General features: G+C 42.1%; 1 protein-coding gene across 1 annotated transcript in view; it reads right to left on the minus strand.

Moving 5' to 3' along the window:
- The window catches only part of LOC112051953 (aminopeptidase N), a 46,603-nt gene that overhangs the window by 7,929 nt on the left and 16,252 nt on the right, over positions 1 to 22,422 (minus strand). The window contains exons 3-14 of the mRNA XM_052889100.1: positions 20,565 to 20,839; positions 18,995 to 19,153; positions 18,316 to 18,363; positions 17,120 to 17,282; positions 15,998 to 16,210; positions 15,161 to 15,370; positions 14,449 to 14,582; positions 13,100 to 13,298; positions 11,398 to 11,596; positions 10,112 to 10,274; positions 7,085 to 7,301; positions 6,416 to 6,525 (exon numbers count right to left, since the gene is read on the minus strand). Coding sequence (XP_052745060.1) covers positions 6,416 to 6,525; positions 7,085 to 7,301; positions 10,112 to 10,274; positions 11,398 to 11,596; positions 13,100 to 13,298; positions 14,449 to 14,582; positions 15,161 to 15,370; positions 15,998 to 16,210; positions 17,120 to 17,282; positions 18,316 to 18,363; positions 18,995 to 19,153; positions 20,565 to 20,839 — 2,090 coding nt within the window. The remainder of the gene's footprint in view (positions 1 to 6,415; positions 6,526 to 7,084; positions 7,302 to 10,111; positions 10,275 to 11,397; positions 11,597 to 13,099; positions 13,299 to 14,448; positions 14,583 to 15,160; positions 15,371 to 15,997; positions 16,211 to 17,119; positions 17,283 to 18,315; positions 18,364 to 18,994; positions 19,154 to 20,564; positions 20,840 to 22,422) is intronic.

Raw genomic sequence — 22,422 nt, forward strand, 5'->3', positions numbered from 1 at the left:
GAATCGATTTTCAATCGATACAACTCCTTTTTTTTTTTTTTTTACACTGGCCACTCTAGCGAGCCGCCACTTGCCAACTCATTCTTTTTCCGAGCGTGGCATCGTTCGCACGTACTCATTTTTAAATTCTAAAAAATTAAGTGTAATAATGTAACAGTGTCTAAGCGTAGCAGTGTCTAAGTGTAACAACGTACTTACCATGGTTCTTAGCCATGGCATGTGTTTGTTTTTTCGAGAACAAAAAGAAGATTTTTGCGAATAAGGTTAGTTCCTACCCTCTTTTATTCAAAAGTATTTATTAAATCCAGTGAACTCGTTTTAAAAATCTTAGAGGTTGACCACGTATCATTACTAACCTCTAAGGTTAATCGGGTGTTAAAAACTTAGTGTTAACCATCGTAACAGTGAGATTTTTGTATATTATGCCGGGTGGATCATATATCCACATGAAGGTAATTCTTATAGCATACCTTACTTAAATTTTATAACAATTACCGTATGCTATGCCTAGAGGTGTATCGTGTATACTCACGAAGGCAATTTTTATAGCATACCGTCACTCTTACGATTACCGTATGTTAAGCCTAGAGGTGTATCGTGTATACTCACGAAGGCAATTTTTATAGCATACCGTCACTCTTACGATTACCGTATGTTAAGCCTAGAGGTGTATCGTGTATACTCACGAAGGCAATTTTTATAGCATACCGTCACTCTTACGATTACCGTATGTTAAGCCTAGAGGTGTATCGTGTATACTCACGAAGGCAATTTTTATAGCATACCATCACTCTTACGATTACCTTATGTTAAGCCTAGAGGTGTATCGTGTATACTCACGAAGGCATTTTTTATAGCATACGGTCACTCTTACGATTACCGTATGTTAAGCCTAGAGGTGTATCGTGTATACTCACGAAGGCAATTTTTATAGCATACCGTCACTCTTACGATTACCGTATGTTAAGCCTAGAGGTGTATCGTGTATACTCACGAAGGCAATTTTTATAGCATACCACCACTCTTACGATTACCGTATGCTATGCCTGGAGGTGTATCGTGTATACTCACGAAGGCAATTTTTATAGCATATCTTAAATTTTATAATAATCACCGTATGATTCTCGTATGCTATGCCAGGAGGTGTATCGTGTATACTTACGAAGGCAATTTTTTTATAGCATACTTTAGATCGTATAATAACTATCGTATGATTACCGTATGCTATGCGAAGTCAATTCTTATAGCATATCTACCTTACATTTTATAATAACCATCGTACCATCATACTTCAATCAACAGCCTGTATTCGTCCACGGCTGAACATAGGCCTTTCCATCATACTTACGATTACTGTATTATATTCCGGGAGGTGGATCGTGTATCCACGATCACGATGGTAAATTCATATAGCATAGCTTTAGAGTTCATAATATCTAATACACGTGGCTTAGAGGTGGGTCGTGTACCCTCACGAAAGCAATCATGTAACACTAAAATAATATGAGTATATTGCATAATGAAGGAATCGCCATTTTGTATGCATGTATGTATGTATAAGCAATGCTAGTATCTACGGATTTTACTTATCACATTCAAAACTTGTTATTGATTTCAATAAAGGCTCGTTTCAAATATCTTTGAGGTTGGGGATGGGTCATATTCTCATGAGGTTAACCGTGTGTTAAACACTTGGGATTCTCATAACCACCGCCACAGAGAGTTTACTATTATTAGTGCTATACCGGGAAGTGGATCGTATATGATGATCACTATTATAACATGACTTAGCAATTAGAGTATAGAATATCTGTTAAAAAAGCTGAAAATGCCCTCAGTAAAGCAATTGTGTAATTGAAACAATTAAATAGCAACTAGGGCAAGGTATAGCTTACAATTAACATTGAACTATGGAATACTTCTAGCCATTAAAGTCTGAATGGCAGCTGTCATTCATATTATGCAATCTGCATCATACAGAAACAGATGTTTGAAAGAAGTTAATCACAGTAGGAATAATTAATCTTTCCTTAATATTCGACAAGATGTGGAGCTGGAAAGGAAATTAACTTGTCAAAAAATAATGAAATAATAGCTAATCACAGTTGTTAAAGAAAAACTAGTGTTGCAAATAGAAAGGCTCCTTCAGTTAATAAACACCACCCAAGTCCACATCATAGTATCAATTGAGAAATCGTTTCCATCAGCAAGGAGACTGAACAGGCCATCCTCGCTTCTCCTCGAGAAAGCGACGGGGGGGGGGGGAGCAGAGGGGCAACAGTTCCTTAGGTCAACGGCCTTAATCAGCGACCCAAACTCGCCAGATATTCCATTACTTAAAATCATGAAATACTGAAGTGTGTGATGGTTATTTTATACCATTTTGCAAAATAGTTAAAACAAGTTTTAACTCCTTTTAACACACTTGCAAAAACTGATCACATAGAGAATATGTTTGACTCGATTAATGATTTTCTAGAACTCGGTGCCATATCTACATGCATTAGATTTAAAAATGTTATTTCGTTATAAATATTTTAGCTCCTAAGTGCAATGTGACAGAGATTTATTTTGATCCTCAAAGCTTAACGCAATGCCTTACGGCTTCTTTTTAAGCACACAGAATTTTACTAAAATAAAACAATTTTTTATGTAAGGAATACCCTAAATCAATAATAACAGGTATATCTGGACGATGTACTATGTATCTATCAAATCAATCAATCAATAGATTGCTTGATTTATTGCGAATTCAGGTTAAAGTCAGACTTATTGAAAGTTTTCCAGCTTTGTATAGAAAATACTTACGCAGAAGTACAAGGCAATATCAGAAAAAACTCTACGTTTGCTTTAATGCCTGGGTTCATTTTGTTATTATTTATATCAAAAGTAATCTAGAATCTCAAAAGGGTCTTTGAGGCTTTCTTTATAATGCCGTTAATATGATTTTAATAAAAACGTTAGGATATTATGCAGTTAATTAATATATTCATCATCGTCATCGCACAATTTTTATGTAATTGCAGCTGTTTGCATATATGTAAAGTATGATTGGTTATATACTTGAGCCCCGATTGAAAGTATTGAGCTCATGAGCAATCCATTAATTTTGAAGAAAAATTAAACTACCAGACGTCTTTTTGGTAGAAACAGAACGACTTGATGAATTAGACTAATATTTTAGAAATCTGAAAGATTCTAAATGTGAAATTTTCACTAATGCTTCAAAAACTCTTAATGAATTAACTTTCAACTTAAATACATTTAAAATTATTGTTCTTTCATTTGTAGGATAAAAACTTTCGCAAGAACGACATCTAAATGCTCGATTTCTTTATGCGTTGACATATTACGCAAGCAAGCCATTGGCGACAAACAAGGTTTTTTACCCGCTTACATATAAAATTACTCGCATGGGGGGTGGATTCACTTTCCTCATTTGGGAGCAACACTGTAGCCTGTATAGTTAAGAACTTATGTCGCAGTTAGTTATGCCGGTCTAGAGATAAGGACGTAAAGTTTTAGTCAGTTTAACGTATAGATACTTAATAATTTGCGAGATGCGAAATAAATGTTTATTTGCATTCTATACCAATAAATTTAAAAGTACAGAAGCCGATCAGGAATCACAACAAAAAATAATTTAATGGAATGGATTTATATCTGAGTGGGCAGTCCCCACTGTTAATGAGAGATAGTTTATTGTTTTTAGACACACCAAACGCGACTTATTTGCATGCTGAACCAATGTAAAGTGCTGTCAATATTTTTCATTGAAGCCTAACCTTAAGCAAAGTCTACAGACGCCATAAAAAGCTAGCATTCTAATTTGCTAAATGCATTTCCATAATATGATTTAATCTGTAATACAATGAAAAGCTACGGGAACTTTATTCTTTCCTTACTAGCCTGGTACTTTAAAAAGAGTGCTCATTACAAAAAATATATAATTCTTGAACCTCGCTGGGATCGTTTACGTTTAAACTAAAGAACATGTCATTGGCTTCGCTGTAGTCTTTCACTGGGCGCTGCATTCGTTACACTTTGAACCCCTGAAATAATACTTGAATGAATGTTACCATCGATTTCAGCCAATACGATAAAGCAGTACTCGACCACACAAAGTAGTGGTAACATTGCTCAAAAAATTCAATGAATGCAAAATAATGCTGGTTTTTGGAATTAGCTAACTATCCAAATAATAATAATTTATTGTTGCGTGTAGTTTGCACTGAATAGTAAACCAGTAAATTTAGTAAAAGCCGTGTATAAAAATCTTTATATCGGACTTAATAATAATTTAAAGAGCTTAAAGCAGCCAATACGTTTCTTTCCGTATTTCATTGAAAAGTCTAACATAATTATGACCTGCTTAAACCTTATGGGCGTAGAAAATTACCTTCTTACTACGCAAATAATGCGGAAATATTTAGTCAACTATAACCAGTTATTTGATTTTTAAAAAGTAACGTCGCATGCTATAATTAAAGCAGAAAGTTGATGAGAACGGCATCGTTATCTTGATATTGGGCGTACACAGCACTCGTCACACTTCCACTTCGGTGGCAGCCTTAGCAGGGGTGTGCATAAGACACCATACGGAAGTCTGTTGACTGGACGAGCTCTTCCTCGACTTTTGCCCGGTTCATGTAACCGCCCATTGGTCGATGAAGAAACATTTGCTCGATCAGTTTGTAAACTTCATAAATAGTTGATTAATGTTAATTTCATCTTAACTTTGTAAGTTTTCTGATTAATGTACTCCCATTCGGTTTCATTATTTATGTAATATTCGCTTAGTAATCGCGAATGTTTTTCGTCCTAATGGTAAATAAATAGAAGATTTTTCATTTCAATAACTGAATGTTTTATCTGAAAACATCTTCTTCTCTGAACATCTACCTAGTTAATATTGTATCTGAAGAATAAAGCGACGAACATCTATACTAATATTATAAAGAGGTAAAGTTTGTAAGTTTGTAAGTTTGTCACATTTTATAAATGGGGTAATCTTCGGAACTACTGGTCCGATTTCAAAAATTCTTTCACCAGTAGAATGCTACATTATCGGGGAGTGCTATAGGCTATATTTTATATTGGTATCATATATATTAGCCGAGTTATCACAGTTTTTGTCATACAGGTCGGACTGAAAATCCTCTTAAACAGACTTATTCGCATGCGCTGCCTTAACTATTGTGTAAAATTGAAATTAATGTATGGAGACTTTATGTATCTTTAAAAGTTCTACAAAAAAGTCCGCGACACCATATATCTATCTTCTATATATTAGCAGATATAGTACCTTTTGTGTTTTAAAAATTATTAATTTTATATACTTAGCTTAACGTCATTATTTATACAACTAAACTTTAATCCTTATTAAAATAAATTATTTAATAATCACAAGAATATTATGGAGATAAGATTTGCCCTTTACAGTATGTTAATTACTTAAATAGTTTCGGAGATAATACAAAATTTCTAAAAGACGCAAAAATTCCGCTATATGACGCCCGGCGCTTTCATTTACGTAGTTCCCGTTCCCGTGTGAATATGGGGATCAAACATAGCATGGTAAAACAATTTTCCAAATCGGTCCAGTAGATCCAGAGATTACCTACTACAACCACACGAACTTTACCTCTTTATATTATTAGCATAGAAGTCTCTATTTTTCTTGGTCATACCACCACTCTCGAAGGACTGGACCGATTTTGCTAAGGGTAGGAGGATAGAGAAGTTACAGGGTAGGGTAGGGTACGGGTAGGGAAGCGTAGGGGTAGTGTTGGGGTAGGGTAGGTTTAGGACCGGGTTTAGGGTAGTGGTAGGGTAGGGGTAAAGGTATGGTAGTGGTAGGGTAGAGGTACGGGTAGGATAGGGAAGTGGCAGGGTAGGGGTAGGTTGACATCGAAATTTACGCGGACGAAGTCGCGGGCGTCCGCTAGTATAATATAAGATCAAACGAACTTAGTGAAGTTCGATCATTATTATATGAGTCGCTTTATTCGAAGATACAAAGTACCCACCCACCCACAACCAAAATGAAAAATTTTCATTTATTTATTTACGAATAACTCTAAAAAGAATGAGTTGGCAAGTGGCGGCTCGCTAGAGTGGCCAGTGTAAAAAAAAAAAAAAAGGAGTTGTATCGATTGAAAATCGATTCTCTAAAGTGCGAATTATGCCTATCGGATAAAAGTAACTACCTAGTTAATATTGTATCTTCGAATAAAGCGACTCATATAATAATGATCGAACTTCACTAAGTTCGTTTGATCTTATATAATTTAACAATCGTATCTGTTGTGCTGACGTCCTGTTGACTTACTACATTCAAAGCCAAACCAGTTGACCTGACCCACATAGCCGTGAGCTCGTTCATGGTTGATGGGTCACTACAAAGGATACTCACGGGTTGTTCTCGTCCGGGTTGGGCGTGTCCATCCAGCGCTGGAACAGCTCGATGGCGTTCTCCTCGCAGTCCGGCACCTTCATGCTGCATGCCCACGAGCTTGTCGTGGTCTGAAAACGGAGGGCCAAAGAAAGGATAAATAAATAAATGAGAAAAAAAGAGTGTGCAAAAATACCAAACATCTAAAGTAAAACTTCTTTAGCTCTCCCTCTCAACGTCCATTCGCCTCGCCCGATTCCACTTTTCGTAACACATTCACCAGCTTCCTCCCCTTAGTGGTAGCTCATTTTTGTCGTGACGTTGGATCGTGGATTATTTTAGGATAGACGGGGAAAATGACTTGGGTGAAGAAAGGTTAACTAGTTTTAAAAGACGTCTATATACAACGGTCACAAGTCCGGGACTTCACTCAAGGTTATTCTCTGCCACTCGAGGGTTTATTGATAATATTCTTAGTGGGAATTGTTAGACCTGGTTCCTATTCAATAATCGTGTTTGGCTCTCCAAATCCGCTTCTGATGTCAACCCGGACACATGCGTAACAGCGCTCCCTGTCAACATCCGTTCTATTCACCCAATTACACTTCGTTACTCATTCACCAACTTGCTTCAAGTCAAGTCAAAGCCAAGAGTGCGTAAAGAAGTTTTACTTCAAAAACAAAAGCCTACCTGCATTTTGACGCTGTTTAAGTCCTCTCCATTGATGATCCTCTTCTGCGAGAGTCCGCCGGCGCGCTCGTACGCCTTGGTGATGAGGCGCCGCATGAACTTCTGGAAGGCGCCGTAGTCCGCGCTGCGTTTGATCACGTTCTCGATCTTGCTGAGCGCGCCCAGCCCCGTGAACAGAGGCAGGTACTCTGTCTCGCGTTGTAAGTAGCTGGCCAGCCTGGGGAATTAACAAATGATTTCCATTCCTTAGTAATAATCAACAAGCTTCGGGAAACTCAGCGTAATCTTTTCGTCCAAAACTTGTCAATGTCTGAATATGAAACAAAATAGTGTGTATTGCCAATGATAACCTACGGATCCAAGATTTCGCTGCAAACTATGTGCTCAAAGTTGAATCAGTAAAGAGAAGATTGCGATGAATCAAAGTCATCTCAACGCGAAGCTAAAGTGGCAATGGGTGGGATACATAATAACCTGGGTGGGCAATGGAGTCTTAAAGTGAATGAGCATAGCGACACCGTACCCGAAAACGCAGTGATGATCGACTCTCAATTAGGTGGACCGATGACTTTAAAAGGGTATCAGAGAGAGAGGATGCATATGGCTCAAGTATGTGGTCTTGGAAATAGTAGAGCCAATCCTGTCCTTTTTGTGAAATGACATCAGTTTATCGTTTCTGAGGTATTACCGTTTTTCTTGCAAACCTAGCCATTTATCGTCTATCCATCTATCGTCATTCGAGAAACACTCAATTCACTCTGTAGGGGCTGAGACTCACTTCAACGTGGTCCCGTAGTCGAGTCGGTTGTTCCAGGCGAGCGCGAACGCGTCGGAGAGCAGCTGCACGCGCCCCTCCAGCGGCACGCGGCTGAACCGCTCGCTCGTCAGCTCAGAGATCAGCAGCTGCCAGTTCTGCTCGTCGTAGTTCACTCTGTAGGGGCTGAGACTCACTTCAACGTGGTCCCGCAGTCGAGTCGGTTGTTCCAGGCGAGCGCGAACGCGTCGGAGAGCAGCTGCACGCGCCCCTCCAGCGGCACGCGGCTGAACCGCTCGCTCGTCAGCTCAGAGATCAGCAGCTGCCAGTTCTGCTCGTCGTAGTTCACTCTGTAGGGGCTGAGACTCACTTCAACGTGGTCCCGTAGTCGAGTCGGTTGTTCCAGGCGAGCGCGAACGCGTCGGAGAGCAGCTGCACGCGCCCCTCCAGCGGCACGCGGCTGAACCGCTCGCTCGTCAGCTCAGAGATCAGCAGCTGCCAGTTCTGCTCGTCGTAGTTCACTCTGTAGGGGCTGAGACTCACTTCAACGTGGTCCCGCAGTCGAGTCGGTTGTTCCAGGCGAGCGCGAACGCGTCGGAGAGCAGCTGCACGCGCCCCTCCAGCGGCACGCGGCTGAACCGCTCGCTCGTCAGCTCAGAGATCAGCAGCTGCCAGTTCTGCTCGTCGTAGTTCACTCTGTAGGGGCTGAGACTCACTTCAACGTGGTCCCGTAGTCGAGTCGGTTGTTCCAGGCGAGCGCGAACGCGTCGGAGAGCAGCTGCACGCGCCCCTCCAGCGGCACGCGGCTGAACCGCTCGCTCGTCAGCTCAGAGATCAGCAGCTGCCAGTTCTGCTCGTCGTAGTTCACTCTGTAGGGGCTGAGACTCACTTCAACGTGGTCCCGTAGTCGAGTCGGTTGTCCCAGGCGAGCGCGAACGCGTCGGAGAGCAGCTGCACGCGCCCCTCCAGCGGCACGCGGCTGAACCGCTCGCTCGTCAGCTCAGAGATCAGCAGCTGCCAGTTCTGCTCGTCGTAGTTCACTCTGTAGGGGCTGAGACTCACTTCAACGTGGTCCCGCAGTCGAGTCGGTTGTTCCAGGCGAGCGCGAACGCGTCGGAGAGCAGCTGCACGCGCCCCTCCAGCGGCACGCGGCTGAACCGCTCGCTCGTCAGCTCAGAGATCAGCAGCTGCCAGTTCTGCTCGTCGTAGTTCACTCTGTAGGGGCTGAGACTCACTTCAACGTGGTCCCGTAGTCGAGTCGGTTGTTCCAGGCGAGCGCGAACGCGTCGGAGAGCAGCTGCACGCGCCCCTCCAGCGGCACGCGGCTGAACCGCTCGCTCGTCAGCTCAGAGATCAGCAGCTGCCAGTTCTGCTCGTCGTAGTTCACTCTGTAGGGGCTGAGACTCACTTCAACGTGGTCCCGTAGTCGAGTCGGTTGTCCCAGGCGAGCGCGAACGCGTCGGAGAGCAGCTGCACGCGCCCCTCCAGCGGCACGCGGCTGAACCGCTCGCTCGTCAGCTCAGAGATCAGCAGCTGCCAGTTCTGCTCGTCGTAGTTCACTCTGTAGGGGCTGAGACTCACTTCAACGTGGTCCCGTAGTCGAGTCGGTTGTTCCAGGCGAGCGCGAACGCGTCGGAGAGCAGCTGCACGCGCCCCTCCAGCGGCACGCGGCTGAACCGCTCGCTCGTCAGCTCAGAGATCAGCAGCTGCCAGTTCTGCTCGTCGTAGTTCACTCTGTAGGGGCTGAGACTCACTTCAACGTGGTCCCGTAGTCGAGTCGGTTGTTCCAGGCGAGCGCGAACGCGTCGGAGAGCAGCTGCACGCGCCCCTCCAGCGGCACGCGGCTGAAGCGCTCGCTCGTCAGCTCAGAGATCAGCAGCTGCCAGTTCTGCTCGTCGTAGTTCACTCTGTAGGGGCTGAGACTCACTTCAACGTGGTCCCGTAGTCGAGTCGGTTGTTCCAGGCGAGCGCGAACGCGTCGGAGAGCAGCTGCACGCGCCCCTCCAGCGGCACGCGGCTGAACCGCTCGCTCGTCAGCTCAGAGATCAGCAGCTGCCAGTTCTGCTCGTCGTAGTTCACTCTGTAGGGGCTGAGACTCACTTCAACGTGGTCCCGTAGTCGAGTCGGTTGTTCCAGGCGAGCGCGAACGCGTCGGAGAGCAGCTGCACGCGCCCCTCCAGCGGCACGCGGCTGAACCGCTCGCTCGTCAGCTCAGAGATCAGCAGCTGCCAGTTCTGCTCGTCGTAGTTCACTCTGTAGGGGCTGAGACTCACTTCAACGTGGTCCCGTAGTCGAGTCGGTTGTTCCAGGCGAGCGCGAACGCGTCGGAGAGCAGCTGCACGCGCCCCTCCAGCGGCACGCGGCTGAACCGCTCGCTCGTCAGCTCAGAGATCAGCAGCTGCCAGTTCTGCTCGTCGTAGTTCACTCTGTACGGCGCTGGAATGGTCAGGACGTTACGTTAGTTATAAATGTTGCTATGCTTCTAGTTTGCTCTAAACACGAAGAGTGTACTCTCATATGCGCAGTGCGCATATGAGAATTTATAACTAGAGAGAGAAACACAGTGGATGATGGAATGCGCTATTCATGAAGTATGTCTGCATGATCGAATCAGAAATGAAGTATGAGGAGATCCGCAGATAAACCAAAGTCACCAACATACTCGTAGATCAATGAGTTGCGAAATTAAAGCTCCATTAGGCGGGCACATAGTTAGAAGAGCCGATGGATTTTGGGATCTCAAGGTGCTGGAATAGTGAATCCACATCGGAATGCGCAGTGACTACCGCTAGGTGGACCGAGGACAGTAAGGGAATTCCAAGGAGCTGGATGCGGCGGCTGGTGTTTGGGATACCCTCCAAAAGGCCTATGTCCAGTAATGGACGTCCATCAGCTGTCAATGATGAATGATGATAAACTGTCTGTGATATAATAATACATGTGTTGGTGGATCCTTCACCAGGTGGACTGATGACATCAAGAGAGCTGACGGCGCAGAGTCGTAGTGTTTGAAAGTCCTTACAAAAGGTCTATTGCCCTGCAGTGAACGTGTGGATCATGGTGTCTAATGCAAGCAAATCTAAGGACATACGTCACAAAAAGATTTATTATTAGTTATTGATTAGCACTATTAAGCTGCAAAGTTTGGAGCATCGTCGAAAGGTTGCTTGGTTGCTACAAGATATTCCCTGCGTTTGGTTCACTCTATAATATGGCCTGAAATGGATTACTGTAGTCACCTCAGACCGATTACAGAAGGTCCTGTATCGCACTCATAGTCACGAACAAAATTGTCTGTCATTTTCTGAGGAAAACGAGCTTAGATTTGGTATATATCTTATACTAAACTAGAAGTTCTTGCCCGTTTTTTACACAATTCAATTACACAAAAAGGTATTTTTACGGAGCTCTTTAACCGACGAACACGATTACAACTATTTAACATCAATACTATAGAGACAGTTTTTATAATCGCATTAGATCGTTGATCATATACTTTGACAGAAAAGTAACGTCTTGCGAGGCAGGTCCTATACAATAATTGGTCTGAGGTAGTCACCGATCATGTCGTAGTTGAAGAGCAGCCAGTCTCGCGGCGCGGCGCCGTGCTCGAACTTGTGCGGGCTCGCCACGCCCTCGCTGTCCGCCAGCCACTGCAGGCGCCGCGGCGGCGCGCCCACCTCGCCCTCGCACAGCACGCTGAGCGGCACCCACCACGCCGCGCCCGAGCGGGTCGTGCCCAGCGACAGGTAGCGTTTCTGTAGCAGGAGAATAGTGTCAAAGAAACTTCTGTTGCCTGAGTTATTTACTTTTGCGAAATTCCTGGGACATTCTATATTGACATGTCTTGGCTTGTGCTGATAAAGGGAGGTTAGAGGCTGAAAGAGGTTAACGTGAAGTGTAATCCTAATTGAAGAAGAAATTGTCATTCTATCCACCGTAGAAGAATCAGATGCAGAAGACTCCCTCACTACTACCATTTACTACTATTTCTCCTTGACGAGAAGCTCCGGGCAATAGATACGATGAGTCTGTTAGAGATAAGACGTCAAGTTGGTTGCCGCTTTCCGTGTTTTCAAATCAACCCTACAGCTTGCTTTGCGGGTACTTTTTACTTTGCGGCGATAAGTCGCAAGACCGTGTAGTTTCACTCAGTTCAAGTCCGCCACAACCTTCTAGTCTTGCCCTTTTGTTTCGAGAAAACAAAGAAAAGGCGAAAAGGTATCTATCAGGATTTCCTCACGACAAAAAGTGGTTGTAAGCTGGTGGTAGACTTCGGTTTTAGTTAGTCGCACTACAAAGCCGTACCATCAAGCGATCTTTCTTTGTTGACTTTGGGAAGGCTTTCGATACAGTTAGCTGTGATAAAAGCAAAGCTTTAAATTAAAGGTAATGCTAGCAAAGTTAAACTCGTAAATTGGTGTGAAAGCTATGCACATGGCAGATTCTACCAGTATGCGTAGTATGCGACATATCCGTGAAGAGAAATACACTAAATATCAAAAAAAAATACTGGAGTAGTAGTCCGAGTCCCATCTTTTTCATCCCAACGCAACAAAGGAGACAGCGATATTTCCCATTATGCAGCTATTGGTTGTCATTTCTTTTCAAGGTATACGTTGTTTCGTCGCATGTTAGGCTTGTAAGAGACAATAGTGCGGACAGTATTGGGATTTGGCATTACCATTACAAAAAAACCATTTATTAGTATGTATGCAGATGGAAGTGATGAGTTGAAAGAAAGATTAAAAAAAGAAAATTTATTTGAAAGATACACATCACACAGAAAAACAAACTTGCAGCAAAAAACGATATAAAAAACCCTCATTAGACTTACTAAAAGTCACTACAACATCTTCTGTACACTACAACATTTGAGACTCACCTCGATCATATAACTTCCCTGCAATGGCGTATATTATAAGAATTAGTTCAAAATAAACTAAAAATCATATTTTAAAATAACTCCGTAACTCAGTCCGAGGTACGGAGACGTAATGGGACGTCAACAGCGTCACCGGGAGTTTTTGAGAGAATGCAGAAGCATCGCCTAATGGGGCACGAAGGCAGAAGCACGAGTCTCCTTTCAGAATGAGAGGAGTTAGTCTAATAGTCTCCCACGCTAGCTCAATGCGGCAATTGGCAGATTTCACACACGTACATAATTAAGATAATTCTCAGATATGCAGGTGTCCTCAGGTTGTTATCTCTTTATAATATTAGTATACATAATAACATAATAAATCAAGTTATTGTCTTACCTGTGTGACGGTGACGGTCTTGTCGGAGTAGTCCCTGGTGACGGTGAGCAGCGGGTAGCCGGTCTGCTTGGTCCACGTGTCCATCACCTGCTTCACGGTCACGTTCCTGCTGAGGCCGCCGTGCAGCCGGTTCACCGCCGTCAGCTCCTCCCACAGGTCGTCCTGCTCCGCGTTCGCGTACGAGTGCTTGGTGAGGTAGCTGGAACTATACAGATATATGCGCACCATTCGCACAAGAGTATCTTGGAGCGATGACTTATTGGTGATAGATAAGCTAAGGGCTTCTGCAAGATAAGCAGGTCACGTGGAAGCTCTTCTAGTCTTAGATTCGCGTAGGAGTGCTTTGTGAGGTAGCTGAGATAATACAGATTAGCATCGCTGTCCAGGTAAATGCGCACCATTGGCACAAGAAGCAGAGTATCCTGGAACGATGGCTATTTGTGATAAAGAAGGTAAGGAGTGCTGAGAGATAAGCAGGTCACGTGGAAGGTCCTCTAGCCCTAGGTTCGCTTATGAGTGCTTTGCGAGATGGTTGGAACAAAAAAGATCAAATACACCGTCCAGGGAAATGTTCGCGCATCGTTGGCACTAGAGGCGGAGTATACTGGAGCTACGATAATGACTATTGATTAAAGGTGATGGAGCTAATGACTGCTGTGCGATAAGAAGGTGACGTGAAGAGTCCTATGGTCCCAGGTTCGAGTACTCAGGAGTATGTTCTCTCACCATTGACACAAAGACACGGATTATCTTGGGACTATGACCATTGATCTAAGGTGAAGGAGTTGCCAAGGACTGCTGCGTGATGTACTGATGTTTGTGATACAGTTAGAATGACATTAGGTCAGCTACACTGACCAGGAAAATGTTCGCGCACCAGTGGCAGAGTGACCTAAACCGATAAGCGTTATCAAAGATAATGGAGAAGATACGAACTGCTGAGAGATAAGCAGATGACATGAAGGATCCTCTAGCCCCAGCACCCAGGTTCGAATATAGTATGTAGTTGAAAGAACAGTTAGTAAGTAAGCTTCAGTGTCCAGGCGAAGTGTCATGAAGCGGTGACCATTTGTTGTAATTGATGGAACAGCTAAGAACAAGTCAATTGTACGAGTATAAAACGTATTTATTAAAATTTTTGTTTGGGACAAATATAATTTTCTAAGTTGCAGAGCGTCGCTACGAAGCTAGGATACTTAGCTTCATGGCGATGCTACACACTATAGTTTAGCTACAGTACCTACAGAATGTAGGTGCATGGACTGAAACCTCTGACGAAATTATATTCAACATTACTAAAAGGTACGAGTACCTATAAGTATAACTGATAAAATAGAATTAGTTCTCACTTGTGCAGAGCCTTCCTGAAGACATCCTCGCCGAGGAACATCAGCATCATCCTGATGACGGTGGCGCCCTTGCGGTACGAGATCGTGTCGAAGATCTCGGAGATGCGCTTGGGGTCATCTATCGGTACTGACACCTGTTGCCAGAAATTACGTAGCATTTGGAAATTAACTAATCGTCTTCTGGTGGAGTTATAAATATACTAATTTTATAAAGGTACCTAATAAAGTAATTTTTAATTCTTATAAAGTCATCTTTTTAATATATTGCCAACACGAAGACCAAGATTTTAACCATTTTTCAGAAAGGCAACAAGTAGACATTCCTCAATATTGAACTTAAAGTTAAAGTCTTAATTGTGATGTTTAGGTATTTATATGGTGAAGAACTTAAGGCTGCCTGTCCACCGGAGCGGAGCGAGGTTGCGGAGCGAAGTGACTTCTTGAAGATACTTCCCCACTTGGCTTCCCCGCACGTGATTCCCCGCTCCGTTTCCCTGCTCCGCTTACCGGTTTTATATAAATTTTTAAACTAGATCGCAAGTCTCTGTCCACTTAACAGGAGCGGAGATTTTGTACAATGCTATTCGTTAATATTTCTCCGTTTTTTGGCTCCGCTGCCTCGCTCCGCTTCGGTGGACTGGCAGACTTACACTGCACTCAGGTGCTCTTGAGTTGAGTCTTAATAGGGGCCTAAATAATTGAAAATACTCACAGGGTGTGAAGACTCCAGCGCGTCCAGAGACAATATAGACAGCGTGTTCTCTATGGCGTAGTTGAGGCGCGCGTGCCAGCTCGGCTCCACGGCGCTCACGCCCACGGACGCCACGAAGGTCGCGAACCCCTCGTTGAGCCACAGGTCCGACCACCACTTCATGGTCACCAGGTTGCCGAACCACTGGTGCGCTAACTCATGTGCTACCACCTAACACAAATATGTATTAATAGCCGACCCCCCTGAGGTTTCACCCGCGTTTTCGTAAGCTTTCTTTGTAAATTAGGAAGATAGATATAATGCCATCGCAGACTTTTTCTAGATCTATAAAAGAGGGTTCATTCATGCATCTTTTTGTAATACATCTAAAGGACTAGGCAGGGTTTTTGACGAAAGCTATAAGACAGCATGACTTCTTCCGACATTACAATAATCGACGTCAAATTTAAATATTTTTTTAAATTATCTAGACGGAATAAAGCCAGCTAGCAAGATGTACCATTTGCTAGCTTTAACTTTTGGTATAATTCAAGATAGGAAGGATTAGATTATACACCTCCAATTCCAGAGGGTGTGGGTTCGAAACCGGATGGGGCATGCACCTCCAACTTTTCAGTTGTGTGTATTTTGAGAAATTAAATATCACGTGTCTCAAACGGTGAAGGAAAAACATCGTGAGGAGACCTGCATACCAGAGAATTTTCTTAATTCTCTGCGTGTGTGAAGTCTGCCAATCCGCATTGGGCCAGCGTGGCAGACTATTGGCATAACCCCTCTCACTCTGAGACTCGTGCGAGCCGAATATAGGTTGATAATGATGATGATATACCACGTTACCTCAGCAATTCTCTCCTTGTTCAGGAACGAAGATTCCTTCTCGTCGTACAGCAAGGCAGTCTCCCTGTAGGTGATGAGGCCCCAGTTCTCCATGGCGCCGGCCGAGAAGTCCGGGATGGCGATCATGTCTTGCTTGGGCAGAGGGAAGGATACGTTGAACCACTTCTCGAAGTACGAGAGCACTTTGGGACCGATTTCCGCTGCATACGCTGTCTGGAAGATGAAAATTCAAAATTCAAAATTCATTTATTTCAATTAGCCTTAGTTTACAAGCACTTTTGAAAGGTCAAGATTATGTCATAATTTAATTTAATGTAATGGTGGTAATATTAGTCGAAAACTTAAAATTAAAGTTACGAGGGTTCCAAACGCGCTTTGATCCGAGAAAAGCCCACAACAAACTCAGCCAAGGTTTTTTTTTGTTTACCACCATTTTACAAACTTATCTAAAACTAAGCACACAGACGTATATTACAATTTAACACCAAGCTTTTTTTATCATTAATATAATCATTAACACTATAATAAGCCTTTCCCAAAAGCTTGCGTTTAATAAACACTTTGAAGACATTTGATATAGTATTTCATGAGTTAGTTTTGCTGTAATCACATTTGATGGTTAGCAATGATGGGAAAATGTAAGTTTGACCACCACTGGTTTAATAAATGTTTGTTTCTAATAAATAAATTGAGTTTCTAATAAACCAAAGTAACTTTTGCCTCTTCATATGCAAATGCTTCCATTTAAGACCTCCACATTTATGTCATCACTAGTAGACGCCGCGCGGTTTCACTCGCATGGTTCCCGTTCCCGAAAAATACTGGGATAGAATATAGCCTTCCTCGATAAATGAGCTATCTATCCCTGAAAGAATTTTTCAAATCGGACCAGTAGTTCCTGAGATTAGCGCGTTCAATCAATCAAACAAACAAACAAACTCTTCAGCTTTATAATATTAGTATAGATAGTGTCTCATCCTATCATCCACATGACATTGGACATTTGTCCCTTCCTCATCTCGAGTTACTTCGTGATGCGTATGTGTTATAGAAGTCAAGCTTGATCATGACCAAGTGGAGCATCTTACGTTAAAAAAATCCAGTCCTCCCAGAGAAACATACCTGCTCAATAGCATCACTCCTCGCCCATATCTTGAATTGAGTATGCGAGAGCTCGCGCGGACTCTCCACGTGCGAGAACAGGGAGATGACGTACGCCACCAGGTAAGTGGACATCGGCACCGACTTGTCGAACTGATCCCAGACGAACGTGGATTTCTCTTTTCTGAAAGTGGCATATAATTAAATCAAATCAAATCATATCAAAAATCATTAATCTCAAGTAGGCTCAGTTTACAAGCACTTTGGACACGTCAGTTGACTATTTGTAAAGATTGTACCACCGGTTCGGAAGGCAGGTTCTGCTGAGAAGAAACCGGCAAGAAACTTTTTTTTTTTTTATTGTTTACAAGTTAGCCCTTGACTACAATCTCACCTGATGATAAGTGATGATGCAGTCTAAGATGGAAGCGGGCTAACTTGTTAGGTGGAGGATGAAAATTCACACCCCTTTCGGTTTCTACACGGCATTATACCGGAACGCTAAATCGCTTGGCGGTACGTCTTTGCCGGTAGGATGGTAACTAGTCACGGCCGAAGCCTCCCACCTGCCAGACCTGGACAAATTAAGAAAATCTCAATCTGCCCAGCCGGGATCGAACCCAGGACCTCCGTCTTGTAGATCCACCGCGCATACCACTGCGCCACGGAGGCCGTATGCTAATAGTAAAGCAATTTTGTAAAAGGAACAGGGTATCTGCGATCATTGCTTTCGGAGCTACAGGGATTTAAAGGGTCAAATTTTCGGCGCTGCCGCGGATCCCTGAAAAACGCCCCATACAAAATGGCACGAACTAATGACGTCGTAGGTAATGTACTGATCGTTAGATTTGTATGTGCGTTCAAACAAAATTACTAATATCTTTGTTATTTGTGCGTTTATGTTTATAGTTCATGTATTAAAAAATGTCACATTTAATGTAAGGAAGCTAAAACTGTATGAATTTTCATCTAATTACTATTTTCTCCATTAATTACGTGACAGCGTATAAAAATGCGAAAATATAGAGACGCAATATAGAGTACTTTGTTTTTGAAGTAAGTAGGTTGTCTAATGTAGTGTTAGGTTCTTATACCTACTTTGTTGGATCGCCATACCAGCACTATCGCATGTCATTAAAATATTCTGAGACATTCTTTTTTCTGTCCATATTTTATGTTATGACATTGACAAATATTTTTAAAATTATGTGACTTACTTGAATGCCTTTGAAATCGTTTCCCAGGGCCAGTGTTCTTCGAGGGAACTGAAAAAAAAACAACTTTAAAATGAAATTTTTAAATAGTTATTTCAATGAAATAAGCTTGACGACAATATTTTCAATTAAGTGCAAACATCTAACATGATTATTTCAACGAAATTAGGTAAATGTCAGCTTTTCGTAAAATAACGTTACTACCTGCCACTATCAGAAAGAAAGAAAGAAAGAAAGAAAGAAAATATATTTATTACTACATTATGCCACATATCACAATTATTTAAGAATAATACCCTGCGATATGTGGCATAACCTAGAAAAAGGTCCTAGCTCAGCATATTGCTGTATGCTCCCCATAAACAAAGAACATACAGCGCTGATTTTCAGCTAGGACCCAGTTCTAAGTGCCACCACGAAAACAGGCAACATAAACCTATATTAAAAGCAAAACCAAATTAAAACTTATAACTAGTTTAAAAAATATAAAAAAGAACAAAAAGAAAAATTATATAACATTAAAGTACCTACAGTATTAAAACCAACAATCAAAATCACTAATCTATCACTATCTATCACTAATATACTTATGTTTTTTTACGCAAAATAACGATTATTGTGTCATTCCGGTCGTGGCCGCATAGTGGCGAGGTACCTTAGCATTAGAGCAAGCTATACTTACTTAGTATCAGATGAAGCAGCCAATGGCATGTTGGAGATGGCGGTGTAGTTCTTGTCGTGGGCGACGTTCAGTGAGAAGGTGGCCTTGTACATCGGCTCGTCGAAGCAGGGGAAGGCTTTGCGGGCCGATATCGCCTCGAACTGCGTCGTTATCAAGTATCTGGGGAAGTTACATAAATCACATTAATATTATAAAGGCGAAAGTTTGTGTGTAAGTGTGTAAGTATGTTTGTTCCTCTTTTACGCTGCGGCTACTGAAGCGATTTGGCTGAAACGAGATGGTCCATTTCAGCTTCCACTCTTGTACCCCGTATCATTAAAATTTAAAAAATACAAGGATCTTATTAAAATTTAGTAAAGTGAATAAATGCAACTAAATAAAAATAAAACCCAAGTTTTGAGTTATATCAAGATGGCGGCCATAAAGCAACTATGACATGACAATTGACAGCAAACGTCAAATCGATTACTGCATTGAAAACGTCATCAATCCGCCATTTTTACCCTTATTAGTGTTGTATTTCTTCGGAGAGAATGAATATTATTTCGAAAGAATTAAAGTAAATTCGTAGATTTGTATAATCAAAAATAGTTAAAATAAATATTTTCTTTTATTTCCGCTAGGGTACAATGACTGGACCTGGGCTCCATACAATTTTGGACCATCTCCTTTGGAATGGAAATAGATTTTACTCTGGATTAACACATAGGCTACTTGTCATCCCGGAAAAATCTATGGTTCCCGCGGGATTAGTGAAAAACTGAATTTCACGCGGACAAAGTCGCGGGCGTCCGCTAGTAGAATAATAATAATTACAATAGGTAGGTAATTTTTTTTTATTCTTTACAAGTTAGCCCTTGACTACAATCTCACCTGATGGTAAGTGATGCAGTCTAAGATGAAAGCGGGCTAACTTGTTATAGGAAGAGGATGAAAATCCACCCGTTCCGTTCAGCCAAACTTGGACCAATTGAGAAAACCTCAATCGGTCCAGCCGGGGATCGAACTCAGGACCTCCATCTTGTAAATCCACCACAAGCAAGATGGCGATTCAAAACTCTATGACAACTTCTCTAGTGCAGTTGGTAGTGCTGCTACTCAGAGGTAGGTAGTGGGTTCGATTCCCATCTCGGGACAATTTAAACTTTTACTCTTTGGTAGGAGTACAGGTCTATTCTGGTGGTAGGCTTCGGCTGTGGCTAGTTACCACCCTATCGGCAAGGAAATACCGCCTATCGATTTAGAGTTTCGTGTGCCTAGTGACGATCGCGTAACCGTAAGCGCAAACTTGTAAGGAATTGAAACTGTTGTGCAGTAGTGCCACTAGATGGCATTGTGTCAATTCCTTAGAATTTCGCGTTTACGTTTACGCGATCGTCACAGTATGATAACGTAGAAAACTTCCACTATAGGCACTCCAGTACGATATCGTGTAGAAACCGAAAGGGGTGTAGACTTTCATCCTACTTCTAAAAAGTTGTCCCGCTTCCATTTTCGATTGCACCATCACTTACCATCAGGTGAGATTGTAGTCTAACTTCTAGAGAAAACAAAATACTATAATACTAACTCGGTACGCTGTGTCTTCTTATTAATGTAGGAGCTGATGTACGCTCCATCCAGACCTTTGACCAGGTTACCGTAGAACGGTATAGTGAGGGTGTAGTTGACATTCTCCTCCAATTCCTTGTCAAGTGTTATTGTAAGGAAGTTGTACGTGTCATTCAGTTTCACTTCAGTGACAGTTGGTGAGCCGTTCTCTGACGTCACTTTCACTTTGTCGTCAGATATTTCGAAATCTTGCGCGTGTAGAACGATTTTTGGTGTGCTCTTCTTTGCTGTCAGCTGAAACCAAAAAGGATAGTTTATTGTCGATTTAGTGGAGGGTTTTATGGTAAAGAATGGCCTGTGATAGTCAGACCTACCTCATTATATCGTCGATACTTCGTAACTAACAATTTTTGGTAAAAATTGATTTTGATCCAGAAAGCTTCAAACAGCTTTTCCGGTAGCCCGTAAATATTTTGTACATACATTAAAAACGTTTTTGGTCGCATAAAAGTATTAGTGATACCTAAAAGATGTTTCTTGTCTCTCTTGTAAAGTTTGTCAGTTTGCACGTATGAGCTACTAGCTGACGCCGCGCGGTTTCACTCGCGTGCTTCCCATTCCCGTAGGAATACAGGGATAATATATAGCCTATAGCCTTCCTCAATAAATGGGCTATCTAACACTAAAATATATTTTTTCAAATCGGACCAGTAGTACCAGAGATTAGCGCGTTCAATCAATCAAACAAACAAACAAACTCTCCAGCTTTATAATATTAGTATAGATCACATCTAGACCGACGATATGAAGGTTGAATTTTGTTGGCACTTGCACCTAAGGTAAGTTTGGTAGCAAATTATGAAGTTTGAACAGTGGTTGCTTTGGAATGTAACAGGTTTCAGAGTCCAGATTCTAAATGGTCCACATATAAAATGTAATGTATTTGATAATTTGCATGGGATGTCATGAGGAATCATGTTTCCAGTCGCTAGACCGTTAGCTTTGTGGCAATAATTCGCTGAGACTGAGACCATTGAAGTTTTCTAAAGAAATCCTTAATGGTATTTACAAATACGCACTATCTTGGACCGTTAATGGATGACTTTAGGACAATGATTCAGTAACAACCCATAATATTCGGCTCGCTGTTTAGAACGAGTCTCCTCTCAGAATGAGAGGGGACCTTCGTCCACCACGCTGGCCCATGCGGATTGGCAGACTTCACACACGTAATCAACTAATCAGGTATGCAGGTTGCCTCCTGATGTTTTTCCTTAACCGTTTGAGACCCGTGATATTTAATTTCTTAAAATGTGGACAATGATTGTATAAAGTATAAAATCTTTGGCCTAGACCCTTGAAACATGCTATCTTCCAAAGAACAGTCCAAAGTCCATAATTGTCTAACGTACATACTTTATGGTAGAAGCATTGGATGACAAACATTCAGTCTTTATAAAATAAGATAGGTCTGGCTACCGCATTCACTCAGTCCAGTATGATTTCACGCCAAACCCAATATTGGTGGTACATAACAAAAAAATGTTATCTCGATTGTCTCTGTGTATACTAAGTTTATTCAAAGAAACTGTCATAATAAGTTTTGGTCACACCAAAACGGTACACGAAGGTGTGATAAATGGATTATTCGCGCTAAATCCAAAATATATTATTCGAGTAAAGCTGCAGTGTTGCTTGACTTTTCGATATTTTCAAACATTTTATGTATTTTTGCAATAAACATAAAGCAACTAACCCACTGGCGTTTTGTAAACAGTAACGTTTCACGAACGTTTGACAGCAACATATAGATACAGTGTGCCTAGTGGGAGTTTTCAATATTTTCATACTGTTACTATCGCGTTGACGTTTACGCT

The sequence above is a fragment of the Bicyclus anynana genome, chromosome 24 (assembly GCF_947172395.1).
Source record: "Bicyclus anynana chromosome 24, ilBicAnyn1.1, whole genome shotgun sequence".
Classification (NCBI taxonomy): Eukaryota; Metazoa; Arthropoda; class Insecta; order Lepidoptera; family Nymphalidae; genus Bicyclus; species Bicyclus anynana.